Source organism: Parus major, chromosome 1 (assembly GCF_001522545.3).
Source record: "Parus major isolate Abel chromosome 1, Parus_major1.1, whole genome shotgun sequence".
NCBI lineage: Eukaryota > Metazoa > Chordata > Aves > Passeriformes > Paridae > Parus > Parus major.
In genome coordinates, this window is record NC_031768.1 from 81197747 (window position 1) to 81221830 (window position 24084).

General features: G+C 37.1%; 1 protein-coding gene across 20 annotated transcripts in view; it reads right to left on the reverse strand.

Moving 5' to 3' along the window:
- The window catches only part of DLG2 (discs large MAGUK scaffold protein 2), a 986158-nt gene that overhangs the window by 180570 nt on the left and 781504 nt on the right, over window positions 1-24084 (reverse strand). For all 20 annotated transcript variants that reach the window (XM_033516385.1, XM_033516379.1, XM_033516378.1 and 17 more), the window contains one exon: window positions 15958-16060. In XM_033516385.1, coding sequence (XP_033372276.1) covers window positions 15958-16060 — 103 coding nt within the window. The remainder of the gene's footprint in view (window positions 1-15957; window positions 16061-24084) is intronic.

Here is a 24084-nt window from a genome sequence, read left to right on the forward strand (position 1 = left end):
CTCAGCAGGGATGCTTTGGTGAATGGGAAGTGCTGAACAGGCTTCTCATCAAATTTCACAATGATCTTATAATCATGCTCCATTACTCCTTGCGACATCACACCTTGTTTTACAAACAATGCCATTATAAAGGACCAAAGTGATCTGCAATACCATAACAGCAGAATAACCTAAAGGAAAAAGGTGAAAAAAAACAAAACCCAAAACCTTGATAAGCAATGCAAATGCAAGTGGTAGAGTTAAGGAGAACCCACGATGCCTGGTTGTCAATCTTATGCTTTAATCGCGAGGTCAAGAGGCCCTCTTCTGCTGTCATTGTCACAACAGACCATGAACTGAGAGTGAAAATCTGTGGGGAAACAAGGAAAAGATGTGAAAGCACCTCTGTGGGCTTGGAAAAAACCTCTCACAGAACTCTCCTTTATGATAATCACATTGGAAGAGTAGTGACTCATGTCTTGCTGACAAAGCTCCAGATTCCTCTCAAGTGCAGGAAGAAGTGATCTTTTCTGCCCAGGGATAAAAGCCCAGGCCATTTCTGCAATGAAAAGGAGGGGGAAGGAGAGAAGGGGCAGAGCAGGGATGGAGAAGGAAGGGAGAGCCTCAGAGAGCCAGGACTGCCCCTCCAACCCACAGCTGAGGGACACTGATCCCTTCTACGAAGCTGGAGGCAGTTGCCTGCATGGCTTTCCAAGGCTCTGGAACAAGCAAAACAGGCAAAGGGGTTTTGCAGCCCTTGCCCTCTGCAGTCCCAGTCCACTTCCTGCTCCATGCTCTAAGTCCCCTTGTTTCCACAGCCCAGTGGAAAATTTGTCATTCGTGTTAGTGTTTCACTGAAGTCAACTAAAAAACTGGTGATGCTCCCATTTTCTCTGGAAATAGGAATAGAAATTAAACACTGAATTCTTTCCTGTACAGAGTTTGAATATGAAACTATTAAACAACCTAAATCCTATTTTCTTTTTGAATATATTTACCTATCTTTTTATTTTTTTAATGCTACCTATAACTTTCTTGCTGGTAGCCATTAATTATTTGGATGTTTCATACCTTCCTTTGAGCTCCTATGTAGTTTCCCAGCCATTATATTTTTAATTTCACATGCAGGATTTTAATACATTGTGTACTGCAGCCATAAATCACTTAAATATGTTACAAAGCAGATTGCTCAGTAAATGTCATTTTATTTACTATCCTGATGTAAGCAATTTAAATATGACTCAGTTTTCAAACTTAGAAACAATGTAAAGAGACTTAGGAGAGAATGCAGTATAAGTACAAACAGCAGTCATTGTTTTCAATTCCATTAGTAGTAATGTTTTCTTAAAAAAAAATTACTAGGACAACTTTGGGAACTGAACCACTTGTGACTCAATGAATGCTGTTAAGGTCTCAGTATCAACAGCTCTCACCTTGTGGTTTTCCAGATCTAGAAAGGCTAAAGGAGACAACATATAGCATCCCTTGGAAGTGGTAAAGGAAGCTGAGAAATATGTTGTGCTCTTGTTCAGCCTTTCTTGGCTAAGCGATAAATACACTGAGAGATTTCAAAGGCAAAATCTCTCCTAAATACAAGAATGGGAGACTGCAACTAGACTGTCAGGGGGAATCTACCCATGTTGACAATGCAATTCCCTCCAATTTCTTCACAGCAGTTAAAACTCTATTGTAAGAGGCAGAGCAATAACACCAGTGGTAAATACTGACTTTTCTGTAGATGTTTTCTTTCCAGTCTCTTACCACAAAACTCAACAGACAGCACAGTATCACAACTAGACCATCATTTACACAGAACAGAAATATCAACCATTTGGTTACTGTGTTTGGACACAGATTAGACAGCCTAAAGCCTTCCTGTGTCAAGCCTTTCCTACTGAGTTTATTGGCATTGCCAAAGAGAGGATATTAAACATAATTGTGTTTTTATATTTATAGAAATTTATACCATATACAGTATATTTATAAAATTTTTATATGTACTATAATATTTAGAATTAGTAGGCACACTAGCAGGCACATTGGCTTTAAGTCACCTGAATCTGGGTGGAAGGGAGTATAAATATATATATATAATATTTACCTCTACCTTTATTTATCTTAGTTTTTTTTCTCAGCACCTTCAGATTTTCCCATGCCTCTCTCTATGGCACCTACAGACTTCCTTTGAAACATCACAGAAAAATCTCCAACAGAAGCACATCTAGAAATGCAATGCAACTTAAAAAGCATAAACTCAACTTATTTCCTGATGGGGGTAATCTGCATCCCTTTTTCAGAAGGGCACATTTACCAGAATTGATTTCTCTCCCTAACTTCTCCTAAAATGATTGTATTTCTGACAGTCAGCTGAAAGTATTGGCAGTTGGAAAATAGTTCTGTTGTGCTCCTACACTTCTGTTCCTCTCTAAAGGCCAAGGAATGAAGCATCTTATGGGGCTCCTGTTTACAGGTTTTCTTTTTTTAAGAAAAGTGACCACAATTCAAGAAGCAGAAAGTGTCAATATGAGATATCCCAACTTTATAACACATAAGATAACACAAAAGCACTTTCAAGTGGAAATAACTTGGACTTTTTCTGAAATCCTATGGTTTTGAAGTGAGATGTTTCATTTGGCAGATAAAAATTTCTACAGGGACCAGATGGTTTTGAGAAAAAGTCCATTTAGTAAAACTCCTTGAGTTTCCATTATATAAGGATTCAAGCAGAAAACAGATGACCACACTTCTGACTTGAGGTGAAGGCCCTGGATCCAGCCAGGCTTGCCCCTGCTCATATGCTGGACTGAGTTCCTTTATTCTAGAACCAATGATGCTTCATTCCCATTACATTAAACTCATCTCATCTAAGTCACTTCTTAGACATAATGGATGCAATTTTATCTGAAATGAAATATTTACGGGGAACACACAGACAAGACAGACTATGGCAGTTACTGCACTCAAGATAGTCAGCATTTTGCTTTGCAGCAGTTATTTCCGTCATGCTGCAGATATTTCTCCTCTTCTTGGGTTATTTTATGACCATCCTAAATATTCAAAGTTTTTGAGTAATGGCATTAATTTAAGAATTCTTTATTCCAATGCAGGTCTGACATCTACCATTGAAACTTAAAAGTTTCTGTCCAATAACACCACTTACATTGCTCTCTCATTACTTTCAAAACATAATTACTGTCTTACTTTTCTGATCCTTGAAAGTGGCTGAACTGTTCAACAACATAATAAGAAGAGAATTATGCAAATTTAAGGACAGAGTAAGTTCCCACTGCCTGTCAGAATCTCTGCTGTCCCTGTGGGCCTGTTCAGGACGCCCTGCTTTTGAATTTTTGCAAACATAGACTGCAGAATTTACATTGTTGCTGAATCCAGTCAAGAATGATAACACGAACTATTTCCTGGTACTCAATACTGAGAAGGATTAGAATCGTGGAATATCTTGGGTTGGAAGGGACTTTAAAGATCTTCTGTTTCCAACCTTCCTGCCATGGGCAGGGACAAATTTCATCAGAACAGGCTGCTCAAAGTCCCATCGAACCTGGCCTTAAACACTTGCAGGGATGAAGCACCTACAGCTTCTCTGGGCAATATGCTCAGTGCCTCACCATCCAATGAGTACAGATATTTTTTTTCCCCTATCATCATCTAACCTAAAACTTTTTCAGTCTAAAAAGCAACTAGCAACCCATCATAAAGAAAATACTTTACTCTGAGTAGTCTTCTTTATAAAGAGGATGAATTTCTAAGATAGATGCAAATTTCAGATAATTTTTCACAGATGCAGGGCATATAATTGAAAAGAAGAAAAATAATGCAGGTACATTACTCTTGGGACACAAGCTGGACTGGCTGTATATTACTTTTCAAGCCATGTAGACAGATTATTCTGATTCAGATGTTGCTTTGGTAATTTACATCAGAGGCTGCTTGAATTGTTAAGTAGGTGGGGAGCACCACACAAAATTCTGCACAAATACACACCTACACATGTGTAAGACAATGGGAGGTTTAAAAGAGAAACACTGAAAAGTATGGTCATACACACACATAAAAACCCCTCCTACAATCACCACTGAAGTGCCCAAATGTACAAAAAACTTCTAGCACTCACTTCACAAATGAAATGACAGAACACCAAAGTATGAGAGTTTTCCATCTCTCTCCCCGTCCCCATTTCACACTCACTCCCTGTTGCCAAATGTCTGTCTCTGCAAGCCAGCAAAATCCCCACTAATCTGAGTCTCTCTCCAAGAAAATGAAAAAATTCTTGTATAGGAGGCATACAATAATACATTGCATTAATCTGAAACTAAAGTAACCTGACACATAACATGTGTGTTACACATTTTTTTTGTGTATTTAGGCACCAAACAGCACTGAAGCAATAATTAAACTCAATATTCAGAAATTTTCTTAAAAGTTTGTAAAACTTGAATTTTCTGCATAATTCTAAGCTGCAAAAATGTGCTTATTAAATGAAGTGCTAAAATAATTATTTTAAGTGCCGAAAGTAATTATTGCTTGGGTTAGTCTCACATGTTTCCCTTGAAAACTGCAAAGGGAATTAGAATGTCACAAGAAAGTCCTTCAAGATGTCTGATAACAAACTTTACTGAAAGGTGACTTATGCCAGACCTCTATGTCCATGTATACGTCACAAAATATAATTAAACTGAATTTTATGAGAAGGGATGAGTCACATAATTCATATCAGGATACTTCTATTTAGTTTGAGTTCATGGCTTAGAAAACACTGACTATAATATTGTTGAAACCATCTTCCACCCTGAAACCACGGGATAAAGTTAATTCCTATTCAAGATACTAAAGCTTTTAGAAGAAGATGGATTGTCAGGTTAAAATTCATGGAAATTTTGCCTTTGTAGATAAATGAAGTTATATCTTCAAGCACTTCTTCACACTCAACTATAGTTAATATTTAATTAAAAAAATTCAATTTACTTCAGCATTCACTTAAATTTCTAATTCAGCCACTATACAGTAACCCATATAGGTGAGAGAGGGTAAAATCAAAGATAGTGTATCTTCAGGGCATTTTTCTGTCATGCAAAGGTTTTCCTACTCAAAATTAATATTGAAAAGAGGGTGTTTTTTTTTTGAAGCTGACATGACGTACGGCATTATTTCAGTGACTCTGCAGTTAATTAAGTATTTTCAATGAGTCTATAATGAAGTATTGAGATTGACAACGAAGTCTAAATCTGATTCTTATTTCTCTTGTCATCTGCCATCTTAACAGCCACAAAAAGGCAAGTAATGTAAGAAAGAGTGATGTAGATCAAGATAATCGAAAAAAGGGGAATTAATTGCAGAAGTAGCTCAGTAGCAAAGATTTTCAGAGGCACTGAGTTGACTTTCTGAAAAACAGTTTTATCCCAGACACAGCTTAGTGTGTGATCTGAAGTACCTTATTACTTACCCATCACAAGCAACTAATGTCTCAGAACGTGCGGAATATGATAGTTGTGATGAGATCTCCTGCAGATACCCTTTGCAGCTCTTAAAATCTGTCCCTGTGGATCCCAGATTTCAGTTTCCAATGGCTGCATATGTGTGTTTACATCTGTGTGTGAGTGTACACAGAAGTCTACTCATCTGAATTTCTGTTCTTAATAATGCCATGGTCACCTAGATATCAAATGCACTTCAAATCAGTATTTTTATTTTCATTGAAGACCCCATGAATTACCACTCTCAGCAGGCAGAGATCAGATCCAGGAAGGCACATGGAGCAGAGTAACTACTCACTGCTGTAAGTGAAATCCTTAAAACTGTTGTGCATGCAAGTGCAGCAAATAGGAGTAGATCTGACTAGATCTTCCCTCTACCACTTTGTTCCTCTCAATTTAAAAGTGCACACTTTATGTTTCATTTCTCACACGCTGCTGTCATTTTCACCCATAGCGAAAAAATGCAAATTAACTAACCGATTATCTAGAATTTATTATCTTGCAATTTCCTATCTTGCCTTGAAACTCTTAACTTCGTTATTTTTCTACTGGAATCACAAATTTAAGTTGTTGGTGATTTTTCCCATTTTTCTCTCCCTCCATCAAAATAATGACTTTGCTAACTTGCCTCGAGAATTATTCCTGAGAGAAACTCTTGGCTAGCAATAAACCAAAGGCAGAGACCTCAGTGAGTTTCTTTCTGGCTTCATTAGTGGCTGTTGAGCTGGGGGGAGCAGTTTGATGTCTGCACAGCACTTTCCAGTAGCTGCCTTGCAGGGACACCAGAAGAGGGCTCTCTATTCATCTTGCCTTTGTCCATCAAGCCTAACTTAGTCATAGATATTCCTCTACAGCTCGTGAGATGAGACTCTCCTCATCAACAAAAGGCTGAATGACCTCAGAGAGAATTACATCTTGACTAAGAGACCTTCGACAAGCAGCTTAGCCAATGGCCCTGTTTGAAGAAAATATTACTCTTTTTGTTTGTTTTTGCCTAGCTCTATATTATAATTAAAAGCAAATCCTTGTATGTGTCAAGATCTGTAAACTTTAAAAATACAAATAATGAAAGTCTGTCCCTAACACTCACTGAGAATTTTGTGCTGACAGCAGCCACAGCACTGGGCCAAGAAAATCCCTGATATGCTGTTGTCTCCTGTGATATTTATCAACGCCAGCATAACGGTTGTCACTTTATATCAGACTTGCTATTCCTCCTCAGTATGAGATCTTCAGAAGCAGGCAATAATCTCTGCATCCTTTGGGAAAACTTCATTCCTTTGTATCATAGAATCAGTCACAGAATCACAGAACAGTTTTGGTTCGAAGGCATCTTGGAGATCATCCAGTTCCATCCCCCCTGCCACGGGCAGGGACATATTTCCAGGAGACCAGGATGCTCCAATTCCCATCTAACCTGGCTTTGAACACTTCCAGTGATGAGGCATCCATAAAGTCTCTTGACAACGTGTGCCAATGCCTCACCACTTTCTCACATGCCAGTGTTTTGCAAGCAGAAAAACTGACACCAGAAACTCTCTCTTTGATTTGTCTCTTTCCAACTAAACACTGACACAAATGTACCTTGAACATGCATGATAGATTCAAAAGTAAAACTACTTAATTTTCTTCTTTTCAACAGATTCAAGAGAAGTTCTGCAGGAATCACCAGGAGAATAGACTTTATTCTCAAACTGAAACATTTTACTTGCTCAGTATTTTTACATAAATTACTTCAAGGAAAGGTTAAATTTTAGTATTCATATTTCCTAGGGACATAAGCTGGACACACAAGGATTGTAAAGAACCTATATTTTATTATTATTTTAAGCACATGAGCATTGGTAATATTGACTACATCGTGGAATGTCAGCCAGTTAATGAAGTGCTTTGTAGTTTTGGCCATGTCTCTACATGAAGTAATTCACCCGAAGGCAGAAGAAATACAGGTTTCTAGTGAGTTTTTTAATTCTTATATACTAACATGTGTTAAACTGTTTGGATGAAAGAATATTTTCGTGAAGAGTCTTCAGCATCTTTAATAGCCCAATCACTCAGGGCCAGTTTGTTTTGTAACAGCCTCTAAAGCTGAAGTTTTTTAGTTACTAAGAAGACTAAGAAAGGCAGGTCCAATAGGATAGGACAGACTTACATGAAGTGTATGAAAAGAAGAAAAAAAATAATAATCTGACACTGAAGGTAACTAAAAAGCAAAATAACAAAGATATAAACCATGTCTTTGCAGAGTGCAAACATCAATAAGAAGGAAAAGAGAACACATTTTAAAGTAAATAGATAACAATATATAGGAGCATCTCAGTTCATATGATATATGAAAGGATGTCACTTTAAAAGAATTAAAATAGAAAAAATGTTGGCAAGACTTACTGCTTTAAAAGTAAAAATTGAAAGTAAACACAAAACATCTTTGGCATGAAATGCATTTTTTTCCAGATGAAAATCACAATAAAAATGTAAAGAAGAAAGAGATTGAGAAAAGAAACACTTGAACGGGTTCAGAAATAACGTCAACCTTATTCTGGTTCTTATTCTTGGGCACCCCTCTGCTCACTTTGCAGCATACCCCCTTCTAAAAGGCCAGGACATATCCATACATGTCTTTGCCACTGAAAGAAGTTCTTGTTTCCTGAAAAAGCTTTCAGGTAAGGGCAAAACCAGAGTTATAGTGAACTCTAAGACAGGAAAGGAAATTTGGAACCATCTGTACCCCATATTTGCCAGTTAAATGAGCAGCTGCAAATGTTAGTCCTGTTGCAAAAAGAAAACCAACTCTTTATTTGCATTCCCAACCAGACTTAGCAAGGACTACCTTGGCAAAACAGTAAACAGTGGAAAATACTGAACTTAAATGAATAAACTGTAAAAGGAAATTAATTCATAATCTCCAGCATAAGGAATTAACAGACACACTTTTTCCATGTGTACATAAATATGGCTAAGCACAGGAGGCTGTGTTAGAGCAACAAAAACTAAGCAAGACCTGCACTACTAATGCAGCTTGAAGGACTACAGAAAAAACCTCCCAACCACATAATTTCACGTCTTCACATTTAAAATGAAAAGAGGAAAAGGTGGGTTTTAAAAGGAAATCACACTTTCCCTGCACAACATTGACAACTGTATATTCTTCAACGCAGAATGTACTATTCAAGGAAATTTAAAGCCTGTTGATAGAAACAGAGTTAAATATGGCTGAATGAAAAACTAAGTACTTAAAATGAAACATTCATGAAAATGGGAATTGAGAAAGCTCAGGAGTCTGGAAGGAAACAGCAAATACACTCTAGCAGACAAGGATGACTACATTAAACACAAGCAAATCTGCAGAAAAAACATTAAGAAAATATATCCATAACTTGTTTCATGCATAGATGCATGGTAAGTGCTGACTATTTTAGACAAAGACAAAGAAAAAAAAAAAGAAAAAATTAAAATTATTCTTTCTATAAAATATTCAATATTGTACAGGTTTCACTATTTAACTCTACTAGGAAAGTGATCTTTAAATTGAACAGAGAAACTAAAATGTCTTTTGTGTCTTATGGGAAGCCTACTAAAGTTTGACTTTACAAGAACATTTGTAACCCCTGGTGCTATAGCTGTAGCATCTGATAAACCCCAGAAATATCTGTCACTGCTGGGGCAACATCCATGAACAGAGACAGAGTCACTCAGGGACTAGAGTTAATTTGCAGTAGAGTGGAAGCTGTGGTGAGGACAGCTTAGGCAAACATAGGAAATGCAGTGAGATGAGAAAAGAATTTGAAAGTTAATCAGAGAGATTTTTTTAGCCACTCTTTCCATTTTAAATATGCTTTAGGGGTTTTTACTTGAAGTAAAGATAATATGAAACATGCAATGAAATAATAAATTTAAAGGCTTTTCTCCAACAATATAAAAATAAAGGCAGTATATTCTAAATAATATGCAGCAAATAGAGACACAAAAACTAAACCTAAGGCAAAGGTCTTGCATGGCCAGACAAGTGGATACTATATTAGCACTCGTGCATTTGTCCAAAGGGTACCAAAATTATATTTATTAGATCAAAAGCAAGGCAGAAAATAGCAATCTCAACATTTAACCCTGTACGTTAACTGCTGACATAGCCTGGAGCACTCAAGGATTAGTTTTGAACACAACAAATACCATTTGGTGTGCTGCATAAAGTTGTGTATTGCAGCCACACAACCCTGTTAAACATCTTCACTAACACAGAAATCTCTTCAACAAAGAGGCAATTTCTTGCTTAGTGAATTCTGGCACTTTTGCTGAAGCAAAACATGTTAAAACTACAAGAAGGGAGAACTAGTTTTGACAGCATCATCTGTCATGCCATCCCGGGAAACATTCAAGGCCAGATTGGATGGGGCTCTGAGCAACTGATCTAGTTGAAGATATCCCTGCTCATGGGTAGAGATTTGGAATTAGCTGGCCTTTAAAGGTCCCTTTCAACTGAAATTGTTCTATGACCTGGATAACCTCTCTTCATTGGGCACTTCACAGACAAGTAAGGGAGACACAGGCCTGCCATTAAATCAGCTAGAGAAAACGATTTACTATTCTTCAACATAGTAAAAAAGCCTCTGTGGGTAAGTAAGAGAACAGTAGAGCTGGAGATGACATTGTAAAAAGAGGGGTGGGGGGAAATGCAGCCTTTAATATTGCTATTTGAAAGTCTCTTAGGTAGGAGAACTCTGGTGCACTATCAACTATTATGAATAAATTGAGACTTGAAATAAAATTTTCTCTAGTTTTGGAAAAATGCTTCTTCTCTTGTGGTGTCAAGTTAAAAAAACATGGTTCAAATACAAGGAGAAAATATAATATCATAATGTTGAGGTTTTTCATTTATATTTTTCATTCTTTCTCCATTTTCCTAACTTAAAAGAAAGGACCAAGCTTCTCAATAAAATTCACTCACTCAGCTTCAGCAGAACACACCATGAAACACACCTAAACTTTTTTTCATTTTTATTCATCTTCATAGTGGTGGTGTTTTCTGCCTGAGGACAAGGAGAAGATTTTTCACCCTCCCTGGTGAGAAGGACAGTACTCAGGGCAAGTATCACTATGTGCTTGTTATGTCTTCTTCTTTTCCTCTCTCTAAGCTGCTGGCCACTGTTGGAAACTGGATCCTCAGCAAATGGGCTTTGGTCAGATCCAGCTTGGCCGTTCCAAGATTATGTTCTGTTTAATGCACATGCATGAAATGTAACTCTAATATCTTGCATTCTTTGGCAATTGGATATGGTGGCTTCCAGATGAAAGCCAACTGCTGTAATGCAACTTTATCCAAGTACTTAAGCTACATTCCTTTCTAACAGCTGGGGAAAGGGCTAGTCACATTTCAAACTATATCAATAACCTAGACAAAGATGAACAAATACAATTATTTTCTTTTTCTTTCATTTTTACCTAATTCCCACAGCAGCTGGAAAGGTTAAAGGTCTGAATCAGGAATCTGTGTGACTATTGTACCAAAAGAGGAGACAAGTGTTTGTACTCTGAGGCAGGAGCAGGGAATAAAAAAAGGAGAAAGTGCTAAAAAGTACCCATCACTTCAGAGTCCTGGATTTTTCATCTAATATTTTCAAGAAAGAAAATCTTAGCATCTGCAGCTCAGGCAAACATGTAAGACAAGGGATATTTTAAAATAAAATCTGGGGCTGTTCACAAAAGTTAGGTGTATTCTAATGTTCTATGGAACCTCCCAGAATTAGGAGCAAAAGAATAAAAAAGTGAATTTGCTATCAGAGTTTCCAGGAGTTGCTTAAGTGCATTTCTTCAAAAATCTCCTTAGCTATTGCCTGCAAAGACAGACACTGCCTATGACAGTGCTTCTCCCTCTCACACTCTATGTAAAGCTCAGCTACTCACCTCACAACAGGCACCAAGCAGCAGCTCCCTCACAAAGAGACAAAACACAAATTCTTTAACAACTTTTTAACCTCTCCAGTGTCAGCTGCTCTAATCAAATGTAATCAATGACCGCTTTCCCCGTGTGCGAGCTGGTGAGGGAGCTGGGTAAAAATCTCGATTGAAAGACTGAAAGCACATGGAACTTCCAATTGCTTGAACACTCTTCCAGGGGCTGTTGTGAGGCAGTAGCTGCAGAGTTACTGCAATGCAGCACAGCTCAGCTCCCAGACCACTGCCACAGGAGTGCTCTGCACAAAGCTTAAGGCTACACTTCACCTTTTCACACTGCTGGGGTGGGGGAAAGGAACATGAGCTTTTGAGACTAAAATGTGCAATAAAGCTTTTTAACAGCTTTATTAGGAGACTAGTACTCTGTCTGTCCCCACCCCCAAGCTGTGTCTTTCAGGAAAAATTGTCACTATTTCAACCAAAGCTCCCTTTTCTTAAAAAGCATATTTTAGCTTAACTGAAAAAATGCTTTTTATTCTTAACTCATTCCATACTGGGCTATACTTGCAATTTTTGCCATTAAACAACAAAACATGTCCTGAAGAAAAATCTAGAAATGTAAAATGTGTTTCCCTGTGTGATATATAATCCATTTTAATTTCTACTTAATTGTTTAATAGGGACACACTGTTACATCCTAAGATTATTTTTCAAGCTCAGGTTTGTTTTTTTTTCCTTTACTTTACTTTACATTTTTGCAATATTTTAAAAGAGATCTAAGAGTTGTTAAGCTGTGAGGAAAGTTAAAATGTTTCTGATTATTAAAAATTGGAATGCAAAGCCAAATATAAGAGATTGGTTCATCTTCTAATTTTTTTTCTAAGTAGCTTTTCATCCTTAAATTATCTTTAATTTTGTATCAACAACGTGCAGAAGATGTGAATTTCACAAGACTATGAAAGGTTAACTTTCTGAAGCCTGCAGGGACTAGTTAGTGTGGACTGAATACATCAACTTCCATCTGAACTACATCCACAATGATTATTAAGAGATCGTGATACTTAACCATTAATTGTCCTCCATTTACACAATACGTGTGTACATAACATACAGTACACAGGTTATTTTCAGTTTTTTAAATAAAAGTAACGAGTCACTCAAGAAGCCCAGAGTTATGGCTGCTGTTCCTAAATATGTACTTCTATAGCTGAGCTCAGATTTTTCTTAACTTCTGTGATGTGTTTTCCTCTTCCTCTTAATAATCTCTCCATAATTTTGCTCAAGGTATTTACATTTCTGTTTGGATTTTGCCTCTGTAGCACTTTGCCTCTTCTGTTTCTCAGAGAGAAGAGGGAAATAAAGGTGGTGAGTGTAAATAAGGAAAAAAGGGAACGAAGAGCAAAACTGATGAATCGGTTCTTCATTTATACTATCCCTTTTATTTCCATTAAACAACTTTGCACAAAATCACTATTTGTCTCTTCTATTCTCCCTTTATTCACAGTATCTGTGCTCTTTTTACAGCATTTTCGCTAAGACCACTTTCATCTGAGGGATGAGCAGTGTGCTTCAGCTGAGCACCATCACCAACCTCAGCCCTGACAGCATTCAAAAAAATGTTGTGATGCTGTTCTGTTTTGTCTGAGCTCATCTCTGCATTTGTGCATTCCCAACAAGATGACAAAAAACCTACCACAATATTGGTGGGAAAAGCTATTCAAATTGATGGCAAGCACTAGGGTTTTTTTTTTGGTAGGAGTTACCATTCTTATGAGATTTGTTGCCAAGTCTCTACACATTAGTGTGAAGGAAGTTCATATGAGGCTTTGAATGGGATTCTGTTTGAAACAAAGAAAGAGACATTTAAATTTTGAAAGCTGTTTCTATAGAATTCACCTAATTTTCTTCCCACAGCATAGCATATTATTTATTTGTTGAGAAAATACCAAGATAAGCATACTGGAAGCTTTCCATTACTGCATAAAAGTAAGCTTTTTCTACTCAAAATTTGAATTGCTAATCATCAGTATGTTTACAGTATTGACTGGTACTTATATCATCGTCACTCAATACCTGAAATATCAATAGCTAAAAGATTCATTGAATTTCTTTTGTTGTTGTTTTGTTTTTGCTTTTTTTTGCAATGACATCTAATGTCTTAATAATCTGAAGAGATTTAAAAAAGGTACTGATTAACATTTGTAGCGGCTATTCTTGGATCTCCCCAGAAAAACCTGAAGTTGTAGTAACAACTCAGAACTTCCAGTGTAAAAATGGAAGAAGGAAGCTACCAGGCAACTTAGCTTATGAACTTTACTAGATTTGGAAGCGTTAAAAGTGAGAAGCCCCTGAGGGAAGCACAGTTGTACAGTTTTAAGATTATTCTATGACTGTGTTCCAATACATGCAAAAAGATAAGATACAGTAAATAAGAAATTTGGTATGAATTTCAAATAAAGGATAAAAAGAGTTCTGCAATAACTTTAGAATTAAATTAGTGTTTAGTCTCATATAAAGTATGTTTTTGTGTAACCTAAATATTAAAATAATTCTCTGTGAAGGTTACTTAACTCTTTAAATTTTTCTTCATCTTTCTTTGGTGTAAGGGATTTCTCAGGAAACATTTTTTTCATTTTACATCTGCTTTATGCAGTTTGCATTAACCAGAATCTCAGACTAAAGTTAAATATTTCAGCTGTAATGTAACACATGCTGGACAACTACAGAGTACCCTCACTACCTTTAATGATTCAACCATTTACTATAAAAAGACAAACTTTTAGGCCCTGTTCTTCACAAGCTTCACTCTCTGTGGTGTGTTTTGAGCTATTTGGTTGAAACAGAAAACTGGCTTTGCTTCACTGACAAGAAGTGATGACGTTGGGACTAGTCTGCCCTCAACAGGGTTTTTGGTGAACGGAACAATGACATAGGAAAAATGGAATAAATGTCCAGTATAATACCTGATGGATTTAATCAGCATCATCTGAATTGTATGTTCACCAAAACTGAATTTGACACAGGACAGAGCTTCTAAAATGTAGGGTACATGTATGCCAACTAAAAGTTCAATTCTAATAGGAAAAAGCTGTCAAGTGATGTATTTTTTGTGTATTAACGGCGGCACAGAACAACTGTGACATGCCACTGATTGCTACAAGTACCCAGACACCATGGTGATAATTGCAGTGTAAAATCACCAGACAGCAAACAAGATTGCTGGAACTAATAGGAACATGGCTTCATTCAGAACCCAGTGCAGATCTCTATCTGTAATGGAATTGCTTTTCAATACTTCTTTGAAATAATGCTGATTATTACTCATGCATTTTTATATTAATATGTTCCATTTATTTAACTAAAGATAGATACTTTCAATTTCATTTGCTCTCATCTGCCCATTTCTTACTATGGCCTAATTTATTCTGTTTGGTGACTCAGGTACAGATAAACTAATAAATGGATACTTGATTCCAGATCTGAAGCACAACTGTACATTTCACTAAAATAGAAGCTGTTTTTCTCCTTGAGTGCTGTCATCAGGATCCAGAGAAATGAAGGAAAGTATCATACTGGATAAATTCTGGAATAACTAATTCATCTTCCCTAAAAGAACCTGAGCACGTTTTTAGAGCTGTTGTTTCACCTATGAGACCTACATATCTCCTAGGCTGGGCATAATCAGGCAGAATCAAATTCTGAATTGAGCTAGAAGAGCTTCCTGAAAAATGACAACGGTGTCAGCAAGTCTTCACAGACACTTGTACTTGCTGAATTAATCTGGAAAAGACTTTTAAGTAACAACTCAAGGAAACCACCTTGATTTCCAATCAGAAGGTAACACTCCTCTCACAAATTCCTTGGGAATCTCACATAGTCATTTGGGTCACTACACATGGACAACGAGGAGTTCTGCCCTTTAATTATGGACTCCAAATCAGTCAGTGCCTACTTCTGCCCCCTGAAACTAACTTAACCTCTAGAAAACTAAATATTAGACAGCAAGATGTGAACGAGATACACCCCACCTTAAATGTCTTACATTTTTATGAATTTCCTGCTCATGCTTTTATTTAGAAAGCTGTCATTTTCTCTAATAAGTAGTTGTTATTCAGGCCTAATTGCCCTGAAGGTACAAGGACACTATCATCCAAAAGCAATGGTGGGAAGCTCTACACATTCTGCAGGAAGCATTTATCCTTGTGTAATTCTGACTGTTTGAAGCAATGTCAGATCTTCCTGGAATTTCTGTTCACTCCTAACCTATCTTTGCACTACCTATTTCCAGGAAGAGACTAGAAAAGAACATAAAACGAACACTAACAAGAATGATTAACTAAGTTTTGATTACTGTATTATTATATGCACACTTGAAGAGTACTCTTACAGTTAGTTGCATCAAACGCTTCTAAAAGCCAAGTCTGTACAAAAATACAGCCATTTCCTTGGGACAAAACTGTCACTTTTATTTTCACTCCAGATGACTGCTGATGATAGCTGGGAAACTTGCTATCTACAACAGCCTCATCCTGTTAAATGAGTGGCTCCAGAGCACTTCTCTTTTGCCAGCTGCCTTCCAGGCAGTTATCTCACTTACCCTCCGGCTGGTATTGTGCTATGATCGTTACCGTCTGCCCCGCTCCTTTGAGCGCAGCCGCAGCCTGCTCATGGGTAGCACCTCGCAGGTCAATGCCGTTCACCTGTGCGGGAACAAAGACAACAACGCGTATGAGAAGTTTGACACTGGACAGGGAGACACAAGTGGGCTTCTGTCGTAAATATCCGATGGATGTGAAGGTCAGATGGATGCCCAGATGCAGAAGCAAAGTACAAAATCAAAAAGCCTGAGAGAAAACTCCCTGTGAACGGCCAAGAGGATATGCCCCAGTGCCCCTCACCCCATAGTTTGACTGTGCTTATCTTGCAGATTCTCTGACCACTATTTTTGGGTATTTCCTGCTCCAATGAGTTTCCATTTCTGGTTACCTCTTTATCTAGCAATATCACTTAATATATCAAGTTCAAAAGAAATTTTCTGTGATGCTTGAAGGTCACTGAAGAATACGGCAAACCAAGAAGCTGCTCCTTCAGTCAAACTCTGCAGGCCCAGTCAGTAGCATCAGGAAACCCAGGGATACATACAGCATGTCTAAAAAAAGCTGCTGGATGCAGAACTTTTATAACAAAACACCTACTATATAATTTACTGTTTTCTGCTCATGCAACCTCTCCAGCTATTGCCTGGAAATATCCTCTATCTTGCACATTACAGCAATGGAGTTGCTATCAGACACAGCTTCCTCAATTCAGGCTGTTCAACATCCATACATCTTTCCATATGGTTTCCTTTTCTTAATCATTTTTGGCTGCACAAGAAATGGAAGAGGAACAGAGTAGAACAAAGTAGGAAATCCACCCACTAAAACTCAGGAGCAGCTTCAGTACTCTTTGGATTTGTGTTTGTGATACATGTTTTGTCAGCAGTATCCCAAGGAAGAGACAGGATTCACGTACAGATTTATTAACTGCTCCAGTAACTTGAATCCTGCTTTCCAGTGGGAGCCGTACTGTCTGGCTGTACTGAAGCATGTGAGATTTCTTTTATTTATGTATTTGTGTTTGTATGCATGTATTTGTTCATTTATGTATTTATCTGTCTTTCACTTCTACAGGTTTCCACTTCATAATACTTTAGTGAAGAACAGGAAGCTTTTGACATGTAACAACCTCAGCAGGACAGAAATCCAATTCTGATTATTGAAGAAAGGAAAAAGAAAGGAAATAAAGGGCAGGGAGAGGAAAGAGAACCATGCCATATAAAGCAAACATACAAACACTAGACAGCAAAACACTAGACCCAAATTCTCAGCTAGACCAATTATTTGTGTTTATGTTTACCAAGTACTATTGCAAGATGGCTAAGCACATATTGAAAAGAAGGGGTTTTTTTACATTTACATTTTAACAACTTTTTAAGGATTACAAAAATAAATTTGATTCCATAGAACTTTTTAAGTAACAGCTATTGAGTCTGTCATGAATAGATTTATTTGTGCCAATAATGTTTACAAACTGGACCATCTTAACTCGCTGTCTTCCATCAAATTTTGGAGAATATGATGTTTTGAGAACACAATTATTATTTACCATAGAATCACAGAATCATAGAATAGTTTGGGTTGGAAGGGAACTTTAAAATGCTTCTGCAATGAACAGGAACATCTTCAACTAGCCCATGTGGCTCAGAGTCCTGTCCATCCTGACTTGAATATTTCCACAGATGGAGCACCCACCACCTCTCTGAGTAAGTGTGCCAGTGTCTTACCACTGTCATCATAAAAAATTCCTTCCTTATTTGCATGACAAAATCTAGTCTTTACTAGTATGTGAACAACATTTAGACTATTACTCTTGGAAAAACTAATTTGTGTTAGCAATTATATAAAGCCCAGGAGAAACCACAGCTTCTGATCCAGAAGACTGCATGATGCTGTAGAACTGTTGACTGTATGTAGAAATTATGAGCATGGGGCAAACATAACATAATCAACTTCATAATTTAACACAGGAGTCCTCAGTTGTCCCATCTCCCTGGGATGTTATAATGGCTGGTAGAAACTTTCAAAAAAATGAGCCAAAGGTTCAAAAGCTTTCATAAAAGTTGTACACTGAAACCTCTGGGAAACACTTGCTGAAATTCAGTCTAGGAATATATCACCCTAGACAGCAATAATTAAGTGCATTCTAAAAGAACAAAAGGAGAGAAGCACAACTTTCAGTGCCATAAAAATATACCATATTTTAACCTACAACAGTGAAAATACCTAAAGAGGAAGATAATGTCAAGTAGGACTTTGCAACCCCTGTTGAGAATACCAGCTTCCTGTAAGGAACACAAATTAGGGTACCGCTGCAGAAAAAGAGGTGCTGTTCCCTACTTTTTCTCAGTGATGGTGTTATGACACTTGGTGCTGCATTGTATTGAGCACAGATGTACCAGCACTACAGTTACTCAGTAACTGAGCACTGTAGCCACAGTTTTGTGAAGTGTGAGCAGAATTCCTAAATTTAAGAACAGTGCCTATATCATGACATAAAGGAAACATCAGCCTTGATTCTGTGTCTGAAGAAGACAACTTTGAAGCCCAGTAACCTTTCCTTTAAGAGACAGTTTAGTTTTTATCTGTGTGCTTTTCCCTTTCATAAGTGGAGTCCTTGAGAGAGTCCCACAAAAGCACAGGATAATCTGAAAAAGGAACACTCCTGAATTCCTGAGCTGGGGAGATGGATGTGGATTACATCACCTGGTCAGCATTAGAAGGATCCAAGGGGGAAAAAAAATAAAATTTCAGGCTTAAGCTCAAAGACTATGAGAGGACACAAGCCTTTCTTAAGCAATATAGGAAAACACTGTGATGGTCTGTAAAGTCGTGTTAATAGTACAGTAGATTTAAAGACTGTTAATAAATCCCAATAATCTTTCTATAGATAAAAGGTGAGAATGCATGAAAGAATAAGGAAATCACATGCTTATTCTCCTTCTCTGAGATACAATATGTCTACGTGAGCTAATATGTACAATCCTAATAACACATAAAGACTGTGAATGCAAGACAGGAATTTTACTGAAGTTATAAAATTATTTCACTTCTCCACAGAAAAAACTAGAAGCCACTGACTACTTTTTGCCCTTAGCACCCTTGTTCTAGAAGAAATGATTGCCTATGGTACAAACACAAGACATTGTAGTGAATGAATTTCCCTGAAATTAATATCACTTTTTTGTTAGGATATAGCAGGGGATAGACACTTGGGGAAAACTTAGAGGCATGAGTGGCTGAAATCAAAAGAGCAAGGAAAATAAATGTCAGAGAGAAAAATAACACATAAATTTTATCTTCTGCAATTTTTATCTAGTTCATAATCAAGCTAGGCAAACCAGATGAACCTGATTAAGCAGGTAAATGACTGGACTACATTAGGTTGCTGAAACAGCTATCACCCTCTTGAAGACATACATCTGCAGAAAAGAAATCAAATAACCACTGCCAAACAGGTAGGGAGAGTTCTGTTTGCATGTTATTTTATTCACCAACAGTGGCACAATCTCATTGTAGTATAATAGGTATTAAATTTAGAAATTACTTATAATCTAGTCTGACTTCCTAAAGAACAAGAAGAGTAGATGCTAACTTGATTTCTGGGTATCATTTCCCTCTACTTAAAAGCAAATATAATCAACTCCCAAACCTTCTAGTTAAAAACCAGCATATTCACATAGCAACATTAAATCTTGATGAAAGGCACCATTAGTTTATATATTTTAATCAAATTTTTACCATTAGACCAAAATGAACACAAATATGGAGAGAATAAAATAATAATACTCTGTCTTCCCTCTTCCTTCAAAACAGTATTTTAATATCTCATAATACTTGTGTGCAGTGACATTTTTTCCTCATATGATTTCATTGCAAATTGTTAAATCTGATTAAAATTATTGCTTTTAATTTATTTAACATAATTTATGTGAAGAATAATCAGTAAAAGAAAATTTTAAAAAATCAGAAAAAGGTGCAAATGTTAAAAAGTGCAAAGTTAAAAGGTGGAAAGTTAAATAACAAAGGTGTTTTGTTTGTTTATTTGATTTTTTCTATAATAAATGGTCATGATTTCTTCAGAATGTATTATACAATAAACAAAGTAGCTGTTCTGAGCTTGACTGCACAGCCCTGATGTCCTGGCCCAGAATGAACTTGACTGCACAATTTCTGATGCCTAACTTCAAAATTAATTTGACATAATGGAAATAAGAAGAGCCTGCAGCTTATACTGAAGTCTGTCTCTTCTGCATGTTTTGAACTGGCAAAAAGCAGTTAAAAAGCTTAAAAAGAGGAGTGCTGCCATAGAAGATCAGAGTTGAAAACTACGGTCAAAACTAAATTGAGATGGAGAAAAAGATGCAACAATAGCTCACAGTAGTTACTGGGCCTTTGCATTCATTGACTAAAAATAAAGTGTGATCTACTTCATTTAATACTGAATCATTTTTGAAATGAAAGATCAGATTTTTGGCATAGATTGAATTCTTCTAAAATTGAATGAGTTATATCCCCTCTAAAATATTTGAGTGGCCCATATTAGTAGAAATTTGATTGCATTCTTAACAGACTTGTTGCAGTCTGGCTGGCTTCTAGGAAGTGAATATGATTTGTATGTTAGTCATTCAAACAGAATAATCTGCTTTATTTTGCCATTTCTTTCTTTAGGCTGCCTTATTTTGTGTTTGTACTGTGGTTAAATGAACACTTGGAACACCTTGTTGAATTGGAAAAGAAAGGAAAAACATATCCTTTCCCTGGGGAAGAAACATAAAGGGTTTGTTGGTTTTGGTTTTTTTTTTCATTTCTTCTTTAAGTTGTCACTAACATAGTACATAGTTTTATACACTAAATTAAAAGCTGAAGGAAAGGCAATCTTTTACCATGGAACAAACAATAGGGCAGAGTTGTCAAGTTCTGTCTAAATTCTTCTATTTGTTGAAATCATAAAATAATAGCTTTTGGTGCCTGGAAAAGCAAACAGAAGTCTGAATAATGACAACTGGTTACAGACAGAATTCCCATTGTTTGCATTAAGAGAAGATACAAAGAACCCTGTTTATCTACCTTAATTCCGTGCATCAACTTAAGTATTCTCAAGCACTTTATCATGAGAGGAAAGCTGGGTCATGTTCTCCAGCAGTCCTTTTTAGTCACTGGGAATGTAAAACAAGGAAGATTGGAAAAAATCCCATTAGAGATGATCTGCCGTGAACATGTGTGAGGAAACCTTCCCCAGAAGCAGGTGGAATAACCATTCTACACAACAGCTCCCACACCTCTTGACAACTGATACAGTCCTCAAAAAGCACAATTCTAAGAATCCAGGACACGTTGCCAAAGTTCAGCCTTTCAGCAGCTTTTTGCAAGGCCAAGGCCGCACACCCAGCCTGAGGCCAAGGCTCTGCTGGGGGCTGCCAAAGAGCTGTGGAAGTAAAGCAGGCTCAGCACCAGGGACACGCTGGGACATGGCTTTGGGGGTGGCACCCAGCAGGGGAAATGATGACATGGGACAGTCTTTGCCTTGCTACTGAAGAAAGGTTTACAAATAGGAAGGAAGAAAGAAAGAAGAAATGCATGGGGGAGTCTTCACTCTCCAGCTTAGCTTCTGCTGTATTTTCAGGCTAGATTTATTACTTTTCTCTCACTTTTCTCAATTCTGATCTGTTCTGATCCTACACTTTCTACTCTTTAGTTAGAGCTACACAGAGAAGCACAGTGGTTTTCTCATCCTTGACTCTGTTGAAAACATTGGATCATGTCCCATGCTCTTCTCCATGCCCAGCACCCTCCTTCTCTGTTTTTATGGGCCAGCAATTTCAGTGACCTTTTCAATTTTCCTTGTCTGACTACCTTAGAGTTACAATTTCTGCCTCTAGTAAGCTGGTCTTTATGCTCTGAGGAGCTGGATATTCTAAAGGAAAACTCTTCTCTGGGAAACAAGAACCACTGTGAGGGTATGAGCTGTATCGTGTCTTTTTCTGCCAGGATCTTTAAGGAGGCAGCTAAGCCAAAAGAAAGAGATAACAAAGCATATTTGGAGCAGAAAAAAAAAATATTATGTTCTTGAAGAGGTGTCATGCACACACTGCCTTTTACAGTGGGAACCAACAGGATCTATGACTCACCAGACCATATGAATCATTCCAAATGGCACCTGTTAAGCCTAGAGCCATAGGCAAAGACTTATGTTTTAATCCAAACTGTACAGAAATTCTGATAAGAGGTCTGCTCTCCATTTGATTGTAGCTTTTATGAATGATGCCAGATTTGCAAACTTTGACACTGAAATAATTTCACTGAATGACATCTTAAGAGCCATTTCCTCTCAATTCCATCAGAATTCCTCAAAACTAGTTAATGAATAAAACTAGTTTAAGAAGTAAATCACAGCTTATGAAAAGGACACATGGACTCACTGGAGCCTTAATGGATATGAAAATTATTTTATTCAGATCACTAAATATCTACCAGCTAGTTCAAGTACTAACCTGAACTGGAGGTGATTCAGCAACTTCAAGGTGATCAATGGCATTTTGTCATATTACTGAATGGTTAAGTTGAGAGACAGGAACACATGCTTTTCCCATATTAAGACAACTGGTATTACCTGTGAAAAATACCTATAGGAGTACTATACTAATAACACAGGCCAGTGTCTATCAGCTGATTTAAAAATAAATAATATTTTTCATCCTTTTTATGCATGAAACATCCATCAAATACAATTCTTAGTAATAATATTCGTTATTATTAAAATGGACAGCTCATAATTAGCTCTTAAATTCAAATCTAGTTGCTACTTTTTAATTTTTTCTCCTTCTGTGTGGTCGCTCAAAACCCCTTATATTCTTGCCACCACCTAACCTCGTGGATCTCACTGTAGTGTCACCTGTTCAAGCATTCACACCTTCCTTCTCCTTTGCATTTCCTGCTCTTCTTTCTACTCTGAATTGCTAAAATATCAAACTGTCCCTCCTCCTTCTAGAGCTTTTACTTTACACACCACTGTTACTTCTATTCACTTTCCTGCCCTTCTGAAAAATCCCTTTCTCTCTAATTCTGTTTTCAGCATTCATATTTTCCTGTCTCCTGCTCTCATCCTGGATCATTTAGACATGCCCGTTTTAGCAGCATTTATTCCATGTACCTTGGTGTCCATATACATCTAAAGGTATTATTTCCTTATGCAGTAGCTGTTTCCTAAATTAACTCACACATTTGCAAGGATAAGTGAATGGATATAACTAAGCCGACATTGTTCAGATTTACTCATAATGCTGCAGGGTTTTTGCTTTGCATTTGAATTTCAAAGGATATATAAGCAGAAATAATGATTGAAACTCTCTTGCTTCTGAAATGAGGTAAAGGTTTCCATTTTAACAAGTTCCTTATACCTCAAAGATGATAAGAACTTAATTTCAGCTGAAGCCAATAAGAAACAGGTAGCTGGGAACTGAAATAAAAAGGCAAAGCAATTTTAGAGGCTGCTTAGAGACAGAAGTGACCCTGAGCATTGAGTTAGAGATGAATTCAAAAACTTAAATCCTTGCCTTGAGCTATGCTTGATAGGTGTTTTCATATTTCCACATCAGAGTATATGGCTCTGTGGCCTGTGAGAGGGGAGATGGCCATTGGCTTGTGTCATGGCAAATCCATACTGAACTCAAGCCAGTGACTAGAAAGCAATGTGTTAGAGGCTGAATGGTAGATTGTCTTAATGTAAGTACATGTTCAGTGTTCATGTTTTATATTAAAACTCCCTGAATCACAACATTCATGATTTATTTGTGGTTTTAAAGATGAAGATTGTGACACAGACACTTTGAATAGACAAAGCTCCATACTCTCAAATAAACCATGTTTTTTATAACCAGTAGAAAGAAAACAGCTCTCGTATTGTCTAAGTGATTTTCCTTTTGTTACTTTTCTGGTGGCTTGCTTGTTCAGATTCAGGGCATATCTATCTTGTTTTTTCAAAAATATCTCAGAAAACACCTCCAACAAACAACTGCAGATATCCCTTCAATAACCTATTTAATGGATGGCCAATTTCTGTTACTTTGCAGCTTGTGTTATATGATAATTTTTTTAATCACTCAGAAATCCCAAACTGACTGGGC